Source organism: Apodemus sylvaticus, chromosome 13 (genome assembly GCF_947179515.1).
Source record: "Apodemus sylvaticus chromosome 13, mApoSyl1.1, whole genome shotgun sequence".
NCBI lineage: Eukaryota > Metazoa > Chordata > Mammalia > Rodentia > Muridae > Apodemus > Apodemus sylvaticus.
In genome coordinates, this window is record NC_067484.1 from 32,325,501 (window position 1) to 32,345,760 (window position 20,260).

The 20,260-nt window shown below is 46.8% G+C and overlaps 1 protein-coding gene across 10 annotated transcripts in view; it reads right to left on the minus strand.

Moving 5' to 3' along the window:
- Positions 1 to 401: 401 nt before the first annotated feature.
- The window catches only part of Nedd4l (NEDD4 like E3 ubiquitin protein ligase), a 322,257-nt gene continuing 302,398 nt past the window's right edge, over positions 402 to 20,260 (minus strand). For all 10 annotated transcript variants that reach the window (XM_052201459.1, XM_052201451.1, XM_052201449.1 and 7 more), the window contains 10 exons: positions 19,010 to 19,131; positions 16,164 to 16,234; positions 15,401 to 15,496; positions 10,849 to 10,922; positions 8,076 to 8,136; positions 6,340 to 6,399; positions 5,952 to 6,059; positions 4,793 to 4,889; positions 4,229 to 4,301; positions 402 to 1,673 (listed from right to left, as the gene is read on the minus strand). In XM_052201459.1, coding sequence (XP_052057419.1) covers positions 1,571 to 1,673; positions 4,229 to 4,301; positions 4,793 to 4,889; positions 5,952 to 6,059; positions 6,340 to 6,399; positions 8,076 to 8,136; positions 10,849 to 10,922; positions 15,401 to 15,496; positions 16,164 to 16,234; positions 19,010 to 19,131 — 865 coding nt within the window. In that variant the 3' untranslated portion in view covers positions 402 to 1,570. The remainder of the gene's footprint in view (positions 1,674 to 4,228; positions 4,302 to 4,792; positions 4,890 to 5,951; positions 6,060 to 6,339; positions 6,400 to 8,075; positions 8,137 to 10,848; positions 10,923 to 15,400; positions 15,497 to 16,163; positions 16,235 to 19,009; positions 19,132 to 20,260) is intronic.

A 20,260-nucleotide genomic window follows, 5' to 3' on the forward strand; every position in this document is an offset into this window, starting at 1 on the left:
CAAGAGATCAAAAATACCCCATGTCCCCTAGCTTCCAGGACAGGGTCTAGGACAATGCAAGTTAAAGGGACAGCAGGGATGTGGAAACTCCCATCCTGCCTCAGGCATCTTCTCAGAACACAGCAGAATGAGACTTACAAACTTCAGACACCTCACTCTTCCACCACTCCCGCCAGGCTTGCGCTCAGTGGTTCCTGCTAGGCTTTCTAGGTCACTTTTAAACTAGCACACAACAGACATGACCCGGGGGCAGTACATAGTATCGGCGCATGCAGAGTAGGTCCTATGTCACGCAACTTCGTTAAGTGTACAGGAAGGAAAACCTTGTTGTTGAATAGAGATTACAAAACAGCTGGAGAAGATCGGTGCAGAGGCTCAGTGTCACATCTGGGTTCGTATACTAGCAGCCAAGTTCACCACTGATAGATATCGTGCTGGACAGATGTGTGCAGGGAGGAAGGAGCCATCGGCACGTGTGATATCCGTGAGAAAAAAATGAAAACAAAACCAGATGTGACCTCCATAAAGTACCTTCTGAAGGGACGCAGACACAGCAAAGAAGGGTTATTTGGCTACTGTTTAGCAATCACAGAGACAGAATATCAGTGATTCTGGTTTCCTTGGTTTTGAATCAAACAATGCCATTGGAAATGTCTCTATGAACACCAAAGAGAAAAGAGAGTTCGGAGCAGGCTGTACAGCAACAGGAAATTGTAACGGTTTCTGATGCAAGATGACATTCCAGTCCTGTCTTAAAGGCGTGATGGCGCACGTCAGTACTTCTTAGGGACAATGGGGCCATTCCTTTCAAGTTAACACAAAGATATCATGCTATGTTACAATTCATCCAGCCTGGACCTAGGATCTAAATTTGTACAAAAAAAGTAATATCCAGTTTATTTTCATTCTGAGTATGGAAAAAATATTATGCTTAATGTTATATTTGAAGTTCTTTCAAAAGTATTTGTCTGTAGAAGGCTTTTGGAGAAAAATTAGTCTTCCAATTTTAATAAAGTGGAGGCTGGAGTATCAAAGTACTTCCAAAAAAAGAAAAAAAGAAAAAAAAAAGAAAAGAAAAAGTCACCGACATTAAGCTTGATATGAAATTCAAATACAAAAAAAATATGCTCACTTTTCCAAGTACATGAGACATCTTTAATTATAATGAAATAAAATCTGAAAATCAGTCTAAATCATTTTAAAAAGTAAACATGAGTTGTAATACTATACCTGTAGCATGATTAATTCCATTCATTGTCATTAGAAAGTATGCAAAATATTTATTAAGGGCTTTGCCTGCAGAGGCACAACATAAATAGAACACGTCCTCCTGAACTGTAATCAGTGTACACGTCAACCAGTTGAGAATCGGTGGTGAAGGGGGTGGGGTGGCACTTGAGCTGGGGCTTGGTTCCCTGGCGGAACCTGGGCAGGGCCTGGACAAGCCAGGCTCCAGAGCCAGGCCAGGCAACTGCTTCTGCCACCGGCTCTGCAAAAGTCTGCTAGGCAAATGCAAAGGTGCACTCGGAACTTGCTGGAAGGGCAGTGTCCCCGACGCTGGAGGCCTTCCTTAATCCACACCTTCAAAGCCTTGAGCATTTTCCACGGCCATGAGAAGTTTCTCCCGTAAATCTTCAAAGGTTTCGTATGGAGGTAAATCAAGGCGATTAAAGCTGACAAAGGAAAGGACAGCAGAGGTGAGTGGCCACCATCCTCCTAGTCAGTGCAGCACTCTCTGGTTTTGGCTAATAGGGCACTGGCTGTTCAAGCGAGGGAATTAAAAGCACAGTCGAATTTTTATTATCCAAAGCCAAATTCTAGCTATGACAGTGTCTACGCCAGAGAGGCTATACGATCAACAACAAAAGAAAGGAATCTTCTAGCTGTCCATGACTCTGTTGCTGGGAGGGAGATTCAAAGATAAGACAAGCACCAACATATACTGAGTAAAACTGAGGGCTGGTGAGACGGCCCAGCAAGGACGGCAGCTTGCAGGCAAGCCTGGAGCCTTGGTCCAGCATCTAGAAGCTACATGAGGGTGGAAGGAAGAACTGACTGCAAAGTTGTCCTCTGACCACACTGGTAGCATGAGCACCCTATCCTACACCACACACACACACACGCACACGCACACGCACATACAGTCCCTAGTCATGCACATATGCAGATCTTTAAGCAAGAAGGTAAAGCTAAGGTACCATGGGCCCCATTCCTAGTTTTGTTGCAGACCCTAGAACAGAGCCCAGGCTACCCTGGGCTCCAGAAAACTAAGCCATCTCTGCTATCCAGTTGGCTACCAGTGAGGTTTGGGGTGGGGGGAGATGCATTCTTTCATGGCTTCTGTGAACTATAGCAGCAAGAAGAAAGGGTACATTATAATAACGTGGCAGATCCTCTTCCGGGATGGATAGCTTGTCTGAATTCAGAATTGCAGCTGTGGAAATGTCAGATACTAATGGGGTAGAATTAGGGCTAATGGGGTAGAATTAGGACTTGCCGTGTGTGTGTGTGTGTGTGTGTGTGTGTGTGTGTGTGTGTGTGTGTGTTCTAGCCCCTGACACTGGGGTGGGGAGAATATAGCTCACCCTTCAAGAGTGAGGTCTTTGAATATAGATGGACGGCGTCTGCAAGAAATCAAGGATACTTGTTTACGAGGCAAGTTCAAATCCTGCCTTTGCAATCCATGGCTTTGGGCATGTCATCTCAGTTCTCTGACTCTGTCTGCTCAAGTGCAAAAGGGAGAGACTGTTTCCAATCATATGGGAGGGTAGGATCAGAATATATGCAGAAGAGGCTGGGAGCAAGTGCCCAAAAGATGTCAAGGAAGGCAACTCACCCCTATTAAGTCATGGTCTCTTACCCAGTTTAAGAGCTTTTATAAAGGGCTGTTAGCCCTGAAAGGAAGCTGTCTGAACTCTGCAGACATCTTCCCTAGAATAAAGGCTGAGAGCCACGGACAGTGCCTGCTCTGAATGGCCAATTTCAGTGTGCATGTCAGTAAGGACCACACAGGTGGTGGCGCACCATTCTGCGTAGTCACAAACGGTCCTTCCGGTGAGGTAAGGGTGCCCACAGCAGCCCGCTCCCCCACTGACAGTTTTCAAAGGCACTGTGGGTGAGAAAGGGTTTCACGTCAGCTCAACATGCTTAGCTTTTAAACCTCTCTGTGCCAGAAAAGCAGGGCCACACCCTCGTACTTCCTACAAAGCAAAGAGGGAAGCAGGAACCTGTGCGGGACCAAGGGAGCCCAACTAAATCTGTACTAGACGGAGCTTGCTGAATGCTGCTATAAAATCTACTAGGTGTGTCTGTCCCTGTCCTGTGTGACTCTTCTCTTGATGATTGATTCCTGGGGCTTCCTCCTCCCTCCGCAGTCAGAGAGAGCCGACGGTGCCATAGCCCACGAGTCACTCAGACTGTGAGAATGAAAGGCCACTTAAATTGATGGCCACTATGGGGAATTTTGTACTTAATCTTATTTAAAAAGATATTTGTTTAGTGTGTGTGTGTGTGTGTGTGTGTGTGTATACCATGGCACACATGTGGAGGTGGGAAGACAGTTTGCAGGAATTGCTTCTCTCTCTCCACCATGTGGACCCCAGTGATCCAACTGAGGTTGCCAGGCTTAATGGCAGCAGAGCCATCACCATATCTTATCCTTATTTTGAAACAACTGATTTAAAGTGAGAGGGGGAGAAAAAAACCAACCCAAGCATGTGAGCGGTAGGGGACTGGTGAGCAGATGGTGAACAAGGAACCTTCGCTCTAAAATAGTTGGGAAAGTAGTTAGGGGGAGTCCTGGGAGCACGGAGACTTAAACCCTTCAACCTGCAAGGACACTGGACCCATCCAAGTCATGGCTGAAGCTTTGCTACCCTTCATGGAAAGATTCATACTGTAATCATCTTACACAAGTGTTCCTCTGCACTGGAAGCTATTGGTGGGCAGAACTCAGTGATCTATGTTTCCACGACAGCTTCACCCAGCTGGCACCTGAGATCATGCCAGCCTTAGATTCATTTTTATGTGTATGCGTGCTCTGCCTACATGTATGTGTGCCACATGTATGTGTGCCTATGGAAGTCATATCCCCTGGACTTGGAGTTACAGATGGTTGCGAGCCTTCAGGTAGGGGCTACGAGGCAAACCCAAGTACTCTGCAAAGAACAACGACTGCTCTTCACCGCCGAGCCATCTCTCCAGCCCGCACAAGAATTCTGGTACTTACCATGTGTGAGCTCTGGGCAGTTTCTCAGGACTACCCCATTGCTCTATTGTAAACAGCTGAGGACCATTGGAACCTGGGCCAAAAAACAAAAGGCACATCAACAGGCTTGAAAGCAGTAGAGCAAAGTTGTGGTGGGACTTAGGGAAGAGGGGAAGGATTCTCAGAGTGTGTTCTGCCCAGGCGAGTCCCGTGGGAACTCCTGGTTTGCATGGCTCTCTACCGCAGGGGCAAGTAGTACAGTGTGAGCTCTGATGCACAGAGCAGACAGAGCCCCGCAGTCTGGAAGACTGAGCTTTCAACCATATAGGTGATTCTGAAAAATCTGGTTTTAAAAGCCAAACTATAAAACCTGAACTATGGGGAGAGAGGAGGGAGAAAGAGAGAAGGTCTGTGTATGAACACCGCCTCAGTCCTTGCAGGCTGAAGCCCTCCGTTCCACATCTCCATGGGTCTCTGTGGAACTAATACAGGTACATCTGGTCTGGAGAGGGGCCAAGATGGCTGGATGCTGCCTGTGTGGTTCCTCCTAGGAGGACAGAGGACTCTGGGGCTGGCCACACTCACCATAAAGTTCGGCAAATCCATTCATGGGTACTCTGGAGGTGCCTGTGACAAACTGTAGTAACCGGATCCGTTTCTCAGCATCCATCAGTAGCACGGCCTGTCAGGGGCAGAAGGTCACTATCACCAAGCAGCACACACCACTCCACACACTGCTGTAATGCAGGCAGGCAACCAAATTCTCATTTACACTGCTGTGGAATCGCCCATGCCACGACTGGCATCATCTCCCCCTTCTCAGTTGCTACAGTCCCAGCCTCTCTAATCTTAGAATGGTTGGGTCCCTTTTCTCTTTTGCCAGCAGGCCAAAATAAATGATATAAAAAGAAAACCCTTTGATGGGCTCAGGCTCAGGTTTCTGGGTTGGAGATCTGGTGTCTCCCTGAAGCCAGTTCTAACCAGGCAGTGTTCCAGACTTATCTTAACAAGGGGAATGAGATAGGGCCACAGAAAGTTCCCTAACGACATTTTACAAATAGAAGGAAACCAGAGTCAAAAATGGGCCTGTGAACCAGTCTGTGTGCCTCCCAGAACTGAACTGGCTTTCCTGGGCACGCAATCTGATCTTCTATAAGACAATCCAAAACAAAGGCTGAGTCCTAATCTTTGAAAATTCTGGCTCTTCCTCTCTATTTCACCAGCATGTGAAACATAAATAACAGACATTCAGAAGTTAAAGTACGTTAGTTGGTTTCTTATTTTTTTTTTTTAAAGCCAGCATCTTCCAATTTTAGTGCCACACACCTTTATTCCCAGCACTTTGGAGGCAGGTGCAGGTGAATCCCTATTTTGAGGCTAGCCTAACCTGGGCTACATAGTGAGACCCTGTCTTAAAAACAAAATGGTATATGCTATCATGCAGGGCTTATTTCCTTTTTCGTAATAATCTTTTAATTAAAACATTTTTGGGTAGGAGAATTAACTTTTTTTATTTGCATCTTTGGTTGTAAGATATAAAAATCACAATGGTTATTAGAAAAAAAAGTTGAGAAAATAATTTCTATGTAGGGACGAGCCAGCTCAGCAGCATTCCCACAGGAAGATCCCACTCTGATCTCCCCAGCAGGAGCCTGACTCAGGACTTAGGACTTGTGGGCCCTGACTGGGAGGCAGAGCCTGAAGCAGACAGAGGCTGCGGCGTTAGAGCGCTGGCATCCGTTACCTTCCAGAACCACTGGATGACGGGGTGATTGGGGCAGTAGCCATTCTTGTAGATAGAGTGCTGTCTCCAGTCGTTGACGTCGACATCGCCAAGGCCACACATCAGCAACTAGTAAGGAAATTGATCAGATGTAAACGGGGTGGTGCATACAAGTGGGGAACTCTCTCTTCACTAGAAATGCCCACAACTGCCTGTCACAGGCAACAAATCTACTCGGCCACTACTGCTAGCCTCCCCGGATCAGAAAACAGGCCTCACACTAGACCACACACTAGACTTCATCTATGTGCGTTCAATGTGTCATGCGTCAGAGAATACAAAAATGTCACTTACAAAGTAAGGAGATACTTAAGATCCTGTACTTTATATAAAAAACTGTAACACAAACCTCCAGCTCATTTTCGTCAAAAATTTTAATCAAGTCGATTGGAAGAAGTTCTGTAAATCCCTGAAAGGAAAAAGATAAAAACATCTTAAGCACCCTTTTCTTTAAAAAAAGAACAATTTCCTGAATCAAATAAGATTGGGATTAGTCAGATAGAGCTCACTCTTCATGCATCAGTGCAGTGTCAGGTGACCACAGTTCCAACAATAGCAAGTGATGTATAGGACTGAAAATGCATACAGTCTAGAAGCTTCCAGTACTCCAGCACTTTTTGAAACCCTGTGATACAAGGGATGCTGCAGGCAGGCGGATTGCAAACGCCATTTATGACATACTTTCATGAGTCAGTGTGTCCACGCATAGACCACAGATGTGCGAGAGGCACTTTTAAAAATAGTACGCTTTAGGCATGGGCGGAGGAGAAAAGGGGACTGTGTGAGCTGGTTTAGAACTGACAGGAAAACAAGCCAGACTCTGGTCCCTGGGCTGTCATCAGTTAGGGTGACCAAGAAGAGACTCTCAAGGCTGTGGCTCTCCAAAGCTGGGTGGGGCTGGGAATCTGCTTCCTCGGACTTCTTGCTTAAATTCAGTGCAAAATGTGCCAAAGCCAAGTTCACCCCCACAGCTTCCATCCGTAGGCCCTGATGTCTGTGCACTTCCTGCTCAGGGGAGGGCTGTCACTGTCATGTGCAGGTCACTGAGCTTACGAGAGCTGTTTGATGACAGAGGGAATGACTACCAATGGGCCTGGGTTTTTCCTTTGAATTTTCATTTACTTATTTATTGTGTTCTTACACACACACACACATACACACACACACACACACACACAGAGGTGGAGAACAACCTGCAAGAGCTGGCCCTCTCCTCCTCCCAGTGGTGCTGGGGGCTTGCTCTCATCAATATCATTATTAAAAAGGAATTTCACATCTGCCAACAGGAAATGCTTTTTATGGTAAAGACCCCCCATCACCTGAAGGGGGTAGGGAATGTCCCCTGTGGTAGAGTATGCATAGGAGAGACCATCCCATCACAGGGAGAAAGCTGGTATCTGGATAGAACATAAAAGCCCAGCGAAAGAAAAGGGGGAGAATCTGTAGGAAGTTTGGAATCACAGAGGGCAGGGCTCTGTCGGGAGGGTCAGCATGCCTCGGTTGGGTAGTCTGGCTGACAGAGCACAATTTTTGGAAGCATCGTAGTAGGCACCACTACTAGCACTTCTTGTACCTCGGGACACTTCTAGAAATTCAAGGCAATGTGTGAAGGATCTGGTAGTGAGAAGGCTCAGCCTGTAAACGCGCTGGTCAAAGCCTGAGGACCCAAATTCCTTTCCTGGGACCCACATGGTGAACAGAGACAACCAACTCCATAACTGTCCTATGATCCTCACATACATTCACATGCTTGCGTGCACATACACATAAATAAATAAATTCAAAGCAGACAAACAAATACAGGTAGAAGCCAGTCGGTGTAATCATAGCCCCTAGGAAGCTGAGGCAGGGTCACCATCAGTGCCAGGGCGGCATGCATTACACAAACTTTGTGCAAGCAAGCAACAAGCAAGCAAGCAACGATGCTATTAAAACAAATTATAAATGGAGAAAAGCAAAGCAAGAAAACAGTTTAAAAAGAAAAGGAGGCGGCGTGTCACGGTACATTCCCACCTTGGGAAACAATCAGACTGAGCAGCCTGTGCTGGCTCTGTCTCCACCCTGACCCCATTTGTGGCTGCTTACCTCCAAGAAGGCATTCATTTGCTTCTGGACCCTGTTCACAAATCTCCACTGGATGACTAAGCTGCGAGAGAAAGAAACAAAGCACATACCTAATTAGTCACCCCTGTCATCCACTGATACTAGTTTCCTTAGGCCTGGGGCCTGGGGCTCCTTAGGCGGGATGGACAGGAAGCCCTGAACAACAGCAGGGTGAGGTGGGGAGCAGCTTGCCTGGGCACACCCATGGTGAAGCCCTGTATTCCTGTAAGAGCTACCACAACATCATAAGAAATCCGCACTCTGAGGTTGCCAAGAGCATAGCCAATCTCCCGGCCTACCTCAGACCTCAGGGGTCCAGAGCGCTCCATAGATGTGAAGAAAGGAGAGAGAGTGAGCTGGAGATATAGCTCGTTGGTTATGAGCACTGGCTGCTCTTCCAGAGGACCTGGGCTCGATTTCCAGCACCTATGTGGTAGCTCACAATTGTTTGCAACTCTAGCCTTGTGGGATCTGGTGTTGTTCTTGCCTCCAAGGACACCAGTCACACACTGGTGCACAGACATATATTCAGGCAGAAGTCTCTCTCTCTCTCTCTCTCTCTCTCTCTCTCTCACACACACACACACACACACGTAAAGATCTCTTAATTTAAAAGTCAGGATGTGATCACTCCTATCTACCCATTTTCATGCACGTGAATGGTATGAACATATTTGTTAAAGCTATGTTATCATACCATACATTATGCACACTGATATTTAAGAAAAAAATTTGAGAGAGGGCCTGCCTCCCCAGTGCTGAGGTTAAAGGTGTGTGCTACCATGTCTGGTCCACACTAAGAGTTGTATACTAAAGCTTAGAGATGAATGGTAGGGCCCGGGGGTCCCTGAAACTGTCCCTGATACGGTATGAGCAATGCACGTTCTGTCCTCATAGACAAGGGGTGACATGATGACAGCCTAAAGGAGCAGCCTGTGGCACACACAGGGCTCAGCTGTGTCTGCAGCTAGCAGACTAGCTAGGCTCCACAGGCTAGGCTCCAGGCCATTGCCCTGCTTCCTTCTTCCTGTAGCAGGGCCTGGAAGCAGCAGGAGAGGGCAGTCCTACCTAGCGGAGACCCTGCACGGCCCATGTGACATATGCCAGCATCCTCAGGCCTCAGCCATTCTGGGATGGATAATTTTGAAAAAAAATTTTTTTTAAACGCTGGGACATTACCAAAGAAGGCCAGTGTCATCTGCCAGGTGTCATCCAGTAACATGGTTCATGGTTAGAGCAAGCGTATGAATTAGTGTACACAGGCAAGTGTCTTATTTCTAGATTATTTATCGTCATGAACTTTTATCTGAAAGTAACAGAAACAAGAACCCAAACTGAACATTCCTCTCCCTACATGCGTCCGATGCTTCACAGGGTCTCTTGAGTCGAGCCTACCAGGCTCTCCAATTCTCCCTGACTGATTAGACAGTCAGCGGGTTTTCTTTACATCACACTAAAATGTAAGACCCCAGCCTGTCCTCTGAATTCAAGCCTACTGAGATGTTTCGGATGAGAAGCGAGGAGGACATTCGGAGGATGAGAGGGAACACAGACAGCACACAAACTTAGTGTGTGTGGAACCCACTGCAGCACAACCCACGGCCTGTGAACCAAACGCGACTATTTCTCTTGCTTCGGCCCATAGGTAGACCAGAGCACCTCTCGGAAGAGCTGGGAATTGTGTTTGATTCATGCTGTTACACCAAGGAGGAAGATGTAATGAACTCAATCAGAGTTCTCTCTGCCTGCTATAAATGCCTAGAGTTCCTCAGGAGTCAAACTTCAGGAAGGACGCAATGATTTGTTCCGCAACACAAGGCTGAGATTATGTTGAGAAACAGCAACTATCAGAACAACTTACCGTGTTCGCAATATTTCCCTTAGTTTCTAATATGCAAAGCAAGTCTGGGGATAGAAAACACACACACACACACACACACACACACACACACACACGAATTCTACCCCATTAGTATCTGACATTTCCACAGCTGCAATTCTGAATTCAGACAAGCTATCCATCTCTGAAGAAGATCTGCCACGTTACTATAAAGTACCCTTTCTTTTTGCTGCTGTAGTTCGCAGAAGCCATGAAAGAAGGTGGATTTCCTTCACATATTCAACGGCCTAGTAGGCCAAGCAAGAAAAAATAAAAAATAAAAAAATAAACCAAAAACCATTTTTTTTTTTAAAACTGAGAAGCCAGGTATGGCGGTATATACAACTAATCATAGCAGGCAGATCTCTGTAAAAATTGAGGCCAGCCTGATCTACAGAGTGAGTTCCAGGATAGTCAGAGCTACCTAGTAGATAGACCCTGCCTCCAAAATAAACAAACAAAAGGACAGTAAGTTCCTATTTTCAGTATGCACAAACAGTTTTGGGAAGTGACTGGGGAGATGGCCCAGTTGTTTAAGTGCTCGCCGTGCAAATATAAGGACCTGACTTCTGGTCCCCAACACCCATGGGAAAAACAAAGCCAGGCATAGGGGTGTGTTCCTTCTGCATGGCGGGGGAGACAGCACACCCATGGAGCACACTGGACAGGGTACCTGGCTGAATTGATGAGCTCTGGGATCAGTGACAGGCTCTGTTTCCAAAAATAAAAATAGGATGAGCAGTGACTGAGGAAGAAGACAGGATATTGACCTCTGACCCCTCTCCAGGCATGCACACCTGCAGACTGAGAGGCACACATTCAGTATATACACACACGCACACTCGAGGAACATGTGATAAATATGTGCATACGTACTCAATATATTCTCGTTTGTTCTCATTGGTTACCATTATTTCTGACCCATTGGGCTTCAGATCCACTTGGTATGTCTGTGATTAGAGGAAAAAACAACAGTCAATTTAACATGAAGTTCTTTGGATTGTTATTGATGAACATCTTACTATAAAAAAAGAGATGAAGTTCATTTAAAAATATTTCCCAGAAATGAGCTGTGTGTACGGGAAGGTATCCAATGAGCCCTTTCAACTATGCATTTAAAGATGTTAGCATCAGAGGCAGAATATTTTACAGTTGTTCATGAGTTTTAATTATTCTTCATATGTTAGCAACAATGGAGAAGAGCAACATTTTCATGTGGCATTCATTTATTAAAAAAAAAAGTAATGAGCTGGGCAATGGTAGCTCACACCTGTAATCCCAGCACTCTGGAGGCAGAGGCAGGTGGATTTCTGACTTGGAATATGGCCTGGTCTACAGAGGGAGCTCCAGGACAGCCAGGGCTACACAGAGAAACTCTATCTTTGAAAAAACAAGAAAATAACAAAAAAATCCCAAACAAGAAAACCAAACCAAACCAAAACCATTAAAAAAATCAATCAACCAAACAACCCTAAAAAACTTAATCATGTTCAAGATGAAATAAACAAACAAACAAAACCACCAGATAATATCTATCAAGACCACAGAGATCCAAATTCCAATCAACCATCATCCCAGAGATGCAAATACTAGAATTCTGTTTGTTACAAGAAATTAAGATACACGAAGAAGTATGCATGGAATTTCTTTCAAGAGGCAAAAATATAGAAACTTAAAAAACAAAACAAACAAAACTCAACTAATAAATCATCATCATCATCATCATCATAATCAACAAGTAGAAACAAAAACCAAGTAGAAAGTAAGGACAGAAAGACACAGAGATCATTTGCTAGTTTTATTAGAGGTCAGAGGTCAACTCTCCTCCTACCATGTGGGTCTCTAGATCTATATTCATTTTCTCCTTTGGGTAACAGTTTCTCAGAAATTATGTCAAATGAAAAAAATAATGCATACAGCAGTCACACATATGTTTTTCATATTACAGTTGATGCAACATACCAGGATTGTCAGTTTATATAGTAAATATCAAAACAGACTATGTAACCACCAAAAGGGCAAAAATAAAATATGCAGAGCATCTATAAGATGACATTTGTTGGAGTCATTAAAACAGCACAGAATAGCTACTGATGTAGGAAGGCTTTTATAGTGCATCTAATTCTACTTCCATAACAAACACAAACAAACCTGTGGCCTTGCATAGACTAATTCAGGAAGATATAAGTAAAGATTTTCACTGTGAGTTTTCTTGAGGTGGTGAAATTGTGAGACACACACACACACATACACACACACACACACACACACACACACACACACACAGCAAGCATAGGACGGTATTTCACTGTCCCCTCCTTGAGTCTCCGGATCCCAGCGGCAGCTCATAGTTAATGGGGGCATTGGCACCTCCTTCCCGTCTCACTTGTGCTACCTGTTACCAGGAATGACGTTCTGAGCACTTCCAGAGTCCTGCTACAGCACAAACTCTAACTGGGCCGTGAGACACAGTAACTCCACAACCAGGAGGCAATGTCCCCATTATCTAGGGAATGGTACTGGTCCCACTCCAGGGAAATGGCTGACGTTTGGCATTTGGGGGCCATGGGGCTGATCTTGGGTCAGAATGAGCGGCAGGGGTCACTATTCTGCAGAGGGGTGGCAGAGGTCACTATTCTGCAGAGGGGCAGTAGAAGTGAAACACAGGTGTTATCCTGCTGAGGTCTACAGTTAAGTAGACCTCACTACATTTGGGCGTGTACTGGGTGCCAGGCACTCTCTGCTCAGGAGGCATGTGGCAGGCATATATATTACGTGCAGTGCATAGAAGACACCAAGACAAGGCGCGTCAAGTCGCTTACAGTATACAGACAGCCAGTGACAGGAGGAGGGTAGGAAAGGGGATAAGACAGAGAGAGATGCACAGGTCTGGAGAGGGCACACGTGGCATGACTTGCACCAAGACACACACATATGGACAATGCTAAGAGGGTTGTTACATGTAAAGCCAAGGGGAGGGTGTGCCAGACGACAAGTTGAGGACTGGGTAGTGTGAGACTGTAAGGGGTCACAACTTTACAAGCTATAAGGACACCAAAGGTGATAAGAAGCTCATGTGCATTTCAGAAACATCATGGATGGGAAACGCTTGTGGGGGCTGTGTAGCGAGGCTTGGGACAAGGAACGACACAGGAAATGGAAAGGAAGGCCAAAAGCTGCCCGAATGCCAAAGCAAAGAAGCAAGGCTGGTAAAGACCAGAGAGGAGAGCTGGGAGGAGAAACCACAGAGGTGTGAGTCACTAAGACACACCAGAAACTGAGCACCTCAAAAATCACACCTCCCCTTCACCACTGAGGAGAGGAAACTGTGGAGACAGAGAGGAAGCTTCAGCACTAGGAGCCCGGGCTCCTCAGGCGCAGTAAGGAGGTGGCTGAACGGAGCACAATTGGAGATGTGGGTCACAGATGTGGGACAATGGTGGGGCTGCAAATGGACCGAGGTCATGTGACCAGAGTGGGTGGGGCTAGAAAGGCGCAGGCAGAGGCTCAATAACAACATACAGCCCTGTAAGCAGAGCCACAAGAGAAAGCAAGGCAGCTCAGTGCCTCCAGGCCCTTTCCAGGGGGGAGTGCTGAGAATCAGAGGAGCCAGGCAGGAGTGGGAGGAGCCAGACAGGAGTGGGAGGAGCCAGGCAGAACTGGGAGGAGCCAGGCAGAACTGGGAGGAGCCAGGAATGCCCTGCTGCTAAGAGGTGGAGGGCTAAGACAAGCCCTGCCCTGCTTCCCTAGTCACAGAAACAGTAGGTGCAGTCTGTGGGGTTCCTAGGCAGGAAGCATCACCACAGGGTGTGACAAGGGCTGGGGTGACTAGTGAGGTGTAACATAAAGTCACAAGGTTCCTTCTCTCTGGGGCCTGACACTGTTCTATAAACCTCCCCAACCCTGGGAAGGACAATAGAGTCCTCCAGGTCTTCCCACTGCCAGCGCTTTGGGCTGGCTTCCTGCTCCAACACATGGAGTGCGGGTGAAAATGTGGCTTGGATAGTTCCACGGTCATGTCCTCAATCTGCAACCCCACAACCCAGTTTCACTCACTGCTTCCCACTTCACTGCATCTGCATCCCCCCACCCTCTGGGACCCTCTGACCTGGGAGGCCAGGATGTAGTGGGCTGGCCTGATGCTGCTTGTATTCTACTGCTGGGTCCCCAAGACTGGCTGCCCCAGAGAGGAGAGACTCTAAATGAATGACCCTCCTCCTAAGTTATTTCTGATTGGTAAATAAAGATACCAACAGCCAATAGTTGGGCAGAGGAGACATAGGTGGGGTTTAGGTTTCATGGGCTTGGGCTTAGAGAGGACCTCAAGGAGAAGAAGGTGCAGGAGGAAGAGAAGCCACCACGGGTTAGGTGAGTCACAAAAGCATGGCCCCGGGGGCTGGCCAATTGGAGTGAAGAGCAGCCCGGATGGAACATAGTAAGAAATAACTCAGGGTTATGGCTAGGAGAGTAGATTCTAATAGCACAGAGGGTAGACATCTGCCCAGCTCTGGTGCTGTTTAAGGCTTATTGTAAATATAAAGGTTGCGTGTGTCTTTTATCCAGGAATGAAAGGGTCAAAGGCAGGGTAAAAACCCCAGGTTGGGATTAAATAATTTCTACAACACCAGGGAGCTGAATTCCTGACTTTACCACTCAGTCCGAGCCATAGACACCTGTCTCAGGGGTGGGACACGCACCGGATCCTCCCTCAAGCCATGCAGATCCAGTCAGTTTCCACATGGCCGTCCTACTGTGATCTCTCCTCAGTCCATCCCAAGGCTGTGCAGAGCCTGGACTCATCTCTGGGCTTTGGTGTAGATGTGCACCACTTTGAAGATACCTCCTAAAAATTATTGTCACTAGGGGACAACTAAGGCCAAGTTTGCATATTATTAAGATGAACACAGCCTTGGATCCTGAGAGGAATGACAAAGAACCCAGCCAGGTGACTTCCACTCTGGATGACCGAAGTCTGAGATGAGTCCACACTGGCTGGTGATATAGAGAAGAAGAACAAAAGAAAACAACCCTGAGTGTGTAAGAGCCACATCATCACAACAGAGCGCAGAGGAAAAGGTCTCGGTGTCCGGGCTCATCACCGGTACCTGACCATATGTGGACTCCACTAAAGCCAACAACCACACTGCTTTCCGAAGAATCTCCACTCCAGATGCAAAGTTTAAAATGCCTGGCTGTCTTTTAGACTTTGGGATGCTGGTGGAGGCCCCAGCAGCCTTTAGGATTTACTAGCTTTGCAGGGAAACAGGAAACCCTGTGATAGGGAACATGGGTTCCTGACATGCCCGTCAAATGCTGTTCATAGCTAACAGTTAGCTGAAAGTCTATGTGGCTGTTTCTGACTGTCTCGCTGTACAGTGTTATAGCCCACAGCAAAGGAACATGAGTCACAGGAGCTGGATCCACATACCTGCCCAAAGTTCTCTTCGTCTATGCAGAACATGAGGTCAAGTTCCGTGGGGTCGTTTTCTAAGATCCACTTCAAAGAGTTGTAGTACTCGCTGTCCTATAGGAACGACACAGAGAAGGACATGTGAGCATTCATTTTCAAAGCACAAACCTGTCTGGCTCCTGAGTAAACTCATTCTAATGGGGCTGGTGAGTTGGCTCAGCAGTTAAGAGCACTGACTGCTTTTCCGAAGGTCCTGAGTTCAAATCCCAGCAACCACATGGTTGCCAGTTCTGCACCCTGTGAGCTCCAGTCTGTCTAAGCACTCACGCCCCACATTCCCATTCTGCAGCTGCCACTAATTCCTGTGTCGAGACGACCGTGTCTAGATGACTATTGTTTTGGTCTTGCCTCCACCACTTCTGTGAAGGCAGAAAACAGAAGGTGGAGTCTTGTCACACTTCAGATGGAGAACAAGGCTACAGAGAGCTGCAGGTGTCCCTCTGGTTGAATCTGCTCATCAAGTTTCGGCTGGTTAGGCAGTGGGAACTGAGACTTAGGTCTACCTACCTTAAGTACCATGTTTTTTTTTGTTTTTTCCCAGAAACCAACCATGATTTGCTAATTATGGAAATCAGGGAGACTTTCAATTAATGTTCAAGCAAGCGATTCCTCCCTCTTGCTCATGCGGAGTGACTGTACCTATAACAACAGCTGTGACTGCAAACACAACGTGAGGACGGCCTGAGCCGGCTAGGGGGCGGAACACCCTGCTTTTACTCACCACTGACTCCATGTCGTTCAGAGTTATCTGTTTCCCCAGCATCATCTTGTAGAAGGGCCGAATGAAGAATCCTGAAATACGGCAAAAAAACGTGGCTAAGTTTTAAGGCCTCGACACTCCTATGCATCCGCGAATGAAATCAAGGAGTGAACTGCAACTGCTTTCCATATAAATGGGGGTTGTGACTGAATGACCATGGACTTTGTGCAGAAACCCCTGAGCAAGTAAGGAGGGAGCAGAGGTTAGCTTTTGCCTTTAACCTGAGATAATCTAGGATCAACCAGAAAGAAGGTCTCAATGAAGAGTTACCCCCACCCAGTCTAGGTTGGGGGCTTAGCTGTGACCGTCTGGACTGTAGGAAGATCTGGCCCACAGCTGGAGGCACCATTCCCTAGAAAGGCATCCTGATCAAGCTAAGGGAGAAGAATGTGCTTATTTTCTCTATGCTCTTACCTGTGCATATGATGTCACCAGCTTCTTGGGTTCCTGCCTTGACTTCTCTGAATGATGAAAAGTAACTTGGAACTCTAATCTGAATGAGCCCCTTTCTCCCCAAGTTGCTTTTTGCAAGGATATGTTATCCTAACAGAAATAAGATTGAGGAAGACGCTCTAGGAAGCAGTGGAATGCAGGGAGAAGGGAACCTGTACTAAGAGATGATTTAACAGCAGATGAAAATGGCTTCCAGGTGGTAACAAACAGGGCCTGGGCCAAGCCAGAGCCTGTGATAACAAGGCTTAGAGGAAGAACCTGTGTTGGCAGAGGGCCGTTATGCAAGTTCAAGGTCTCAGGGAGGCTGGGCCAGAGAAAGGACTTCTCCCAGAGTAGTGCTGGGTCTGTGGAGCCAGCCAGGCTCTGCATGCATTCCAGTGCCAGTTCCTGGGCACTGGTGTTGCCAGCAGCCCCTGTGCAGGCTTGTACAACTGTCCACAGGGCTGCCAAAGGCATGGGGAAGCCACGGCGGAGCGGACTCCCCTACCCGGGAGATGTCTTTTTGGAAGCCCATCTACAGGAAGGTGGCGTGGCACCTTTGTCTCCAGATGTGGGGGCCCAGAGCCCTGAAGCACGGGGCATCTTCTTTTTGGCTTAGTGTAGTCCCCAGGACACAGATGGCACACTTCAGTGTCTAGTGAGGTGAAGGCAGGAAACTGGCCCTGAGGGCTTCCAACAAGGCATTCATACACTGAAGAACTGAAGACCTTCGGACACGTGTGTTCTTGTTTGTGGGAACCACCTCAGTCATCTCAGGTCCCCACCCACCCTTGCCTCTCTCCATTTTTCCTGCTGCAGGGCTGAGGGCTGGCTAGTCCAGGTTCCCCTGACAGGAACCTGGCTTCCGATGCTTCCAGGACACACAGCCCAAGGTAGAGTGAGTGCTTCTGTGCCTCCTCTTGCCAAACCATGGAAACTGACCGATGTGCCCTGCCTGTGTGCCCTTTCCCCCTTCTAACGCTCTTTCCTTTTCTCCATTAAATATGACTCCAGGGCCATGTTTTCCCACATATCTATATATCTATATTCCCCAACTGCAGCCAACGGTGCCTTCTTGCTTGGTGGAATGTGAATGAGCTGACCTTCTCAGAAGGTGGCAGGGGTTGACAGACAGACTGACACAGGCAAAGGAGGGACCTGAAGTACAACATGAGCGGCATCACACAATGGACAGAGTCAGAAAGAAGTGCTTGCTGTATACAGATACAGAGTCAGCAGAGTCAGAAAGAAGTGCTTGCTGTATACAGATACAGAGTCAGCAGAGTCAGAAAGAAGGGCTTGCTGTACACATGCATACAAGGGTCAGAAAAAAAATGCCCATTGTGTATTCATGGACAGAAAGAAGTGCTTATTGTATACACACATGAACAGAAAATCAGAAGCAAGCACCAACTGCACACACACACTTGAACAGTGAACCAAAAAGGAGCACGCAGCTTAAGTATCCAGGGACAGAGAAAGTCAGAAACAGTGTCCACCATCCCCTTGCCAAATAAAATACTGAAAACAGAGAATCACAATTAGCTAGCTATTAGTAGTACAAATATGGTCAAAGAAAAGTTTGGAGGGTCCATCAATTATTTACTGGAACAGCTCAAACTCTGTAAGGGCAATTAGCCCAATTCTCTTACACATACCCCTCTCCACCATAATGGAAATGTTCTCCCCATCCATTCTACACCCACGTTTAAAATTTTTTTCTAACAATTTCTCTACTCAGTGATGATTTCTGTAGCATTCTCTCATAGAAGGGCAGTGCTTTTGTAACCGTCAAGTCCACCAGGGGCTTTGGTCCACTCAGGGAGAGGTTTGAGTCCTCAATTCTCATGCTCTGGAGTTCTGCATTTCCTCTCAAAAAGGACACGGCTAATCTGTTTTCGGAAGACACTCTAGGGTTAAGGCCTTAGCTGGGTGATAATGTTACTTTGAAGTCATTAAAAACTGATTTGGGAAAAATGGAGCAATGGCAGGCTGCTGGGGATTAGATCATTTTAATTAACGTCACAATCAAAGTTTCCATCTGTCACTGGATCTAGCTCTCACCAGAGGAAAGGTGCCCTGCAACGGTCATGGAACAAACGTATTTTTCACCCTGGCCGTTAGAAATACGAGCAGAGACAGACGCCTTGTCTTCAGTGCTCAGGACAGTATCAGAAGACTATATTGTTAGGGGCGGGGGGTGGCAAACAGAGTACTGTAGGCTGGGATGCTAAGTGAGTGAGGAAAAGTTCAATCTCCAGCTACAGAAAACCAGTGACGCCCTTACTTACTATCCACATCCTCAGACGCTGGACTGCAGAGTCACAAATGGAACCACCTTGCTTTTATTACCACAAGATTTTGGAGTAACATACCATCTAAGAGTTTCCCATGAAACACCGCCAGGCCAGCAACTCTTCCGATGAAAGTGAAATAGGACAAATGGTCTTCATTACAGAGGCCTGAGTTGGGATTGATCTGAAGTGTGTAGTTGTCCCTTTGGGGAGGAAAAGAGCAAAATCCAGTCACACTTAAATGAAAGAAATGAAAGAGCTGAAACTCCCCTTTGTCGCCCATTGCTTCATTTTACAGTGCGTGGGCAACCTTGGGGGTACTTCGTAGCTACCGATATGAGCTAGGAGATGCAACCCATCAGTCAGCCACGCCTTTCTGTAATTGACAGTTACTGCCTACTGGAGCAAGTAAGCCATGGAAACTGCTGACGGTCGGCTCATTTTTATCCACAGAAATGTCAGTTTTAGGGATGACTGCTCAGTCATGAAGCATTCGCCTTGCAAATCTGGCACTTTCAGTTTGGTCCCCAGAACACCATTTTTAAAAGCTGGGTGTGAGAGCTCACACTTGTAATTCCAGGGCTCAGGAAGCTGAAACAGATAGATCCCTGGGGGCTTTCTGGCTGCCTGGCTTTCTGGCAAGTTCCAGGCCAGTGAGAGACTGTCTTAAAAATCAGGTAAGGATGCCTGTGGTTGTCCTTTGGCCCTCATACATACGTGTATGCAAGTGCTTTTGCACTTACAAACACACACATGCACATACATAGAGACACATATACAATGCCAATTTCAAGTGGGTCAACCAGACACCTAAAGAAGGGAACCCTCACAGAGGTAAAGGGTGTGCAGATATCCTCTAGCACACAAACTCTGTAGATGTTTTCTGTGATAAAAAGTTAATTTCTCTGAGAGGCTTTTGATTTGGGAATTTTCCCTAAAGGTCCAACTCTTGGTTTACCTGATTTCAAGAGCCCTGGGAAAAGCCCTGTGTCTACAATGCAACCCCCAGAGCACAGTCAGTGGTTCCCCGTTGGTCTTATCATGAGGAAAAGGGGCTTTCAACTAGGCACAGAGTGATTTTAGGAGATATCTAGGAGATAAAGGGAAAGGTCATGACATTGGCTCCTACTTTCTACCTTTGTGGTATTGTGAGTGGACTTTCTCAGAAGCCTCACTAAGAACCTCAACTAATCAAGGCAATTTGTGGCTAGATCAACTGACGACTGTTCTGAGACAGTCTTCTAAATGGGCTGTAAGATATAGGCACCAGGGGGAAGATGTAGAAGAAGCCACAACTGCAGCCTACTCTGGAATAACGCCAAATAAATGTCT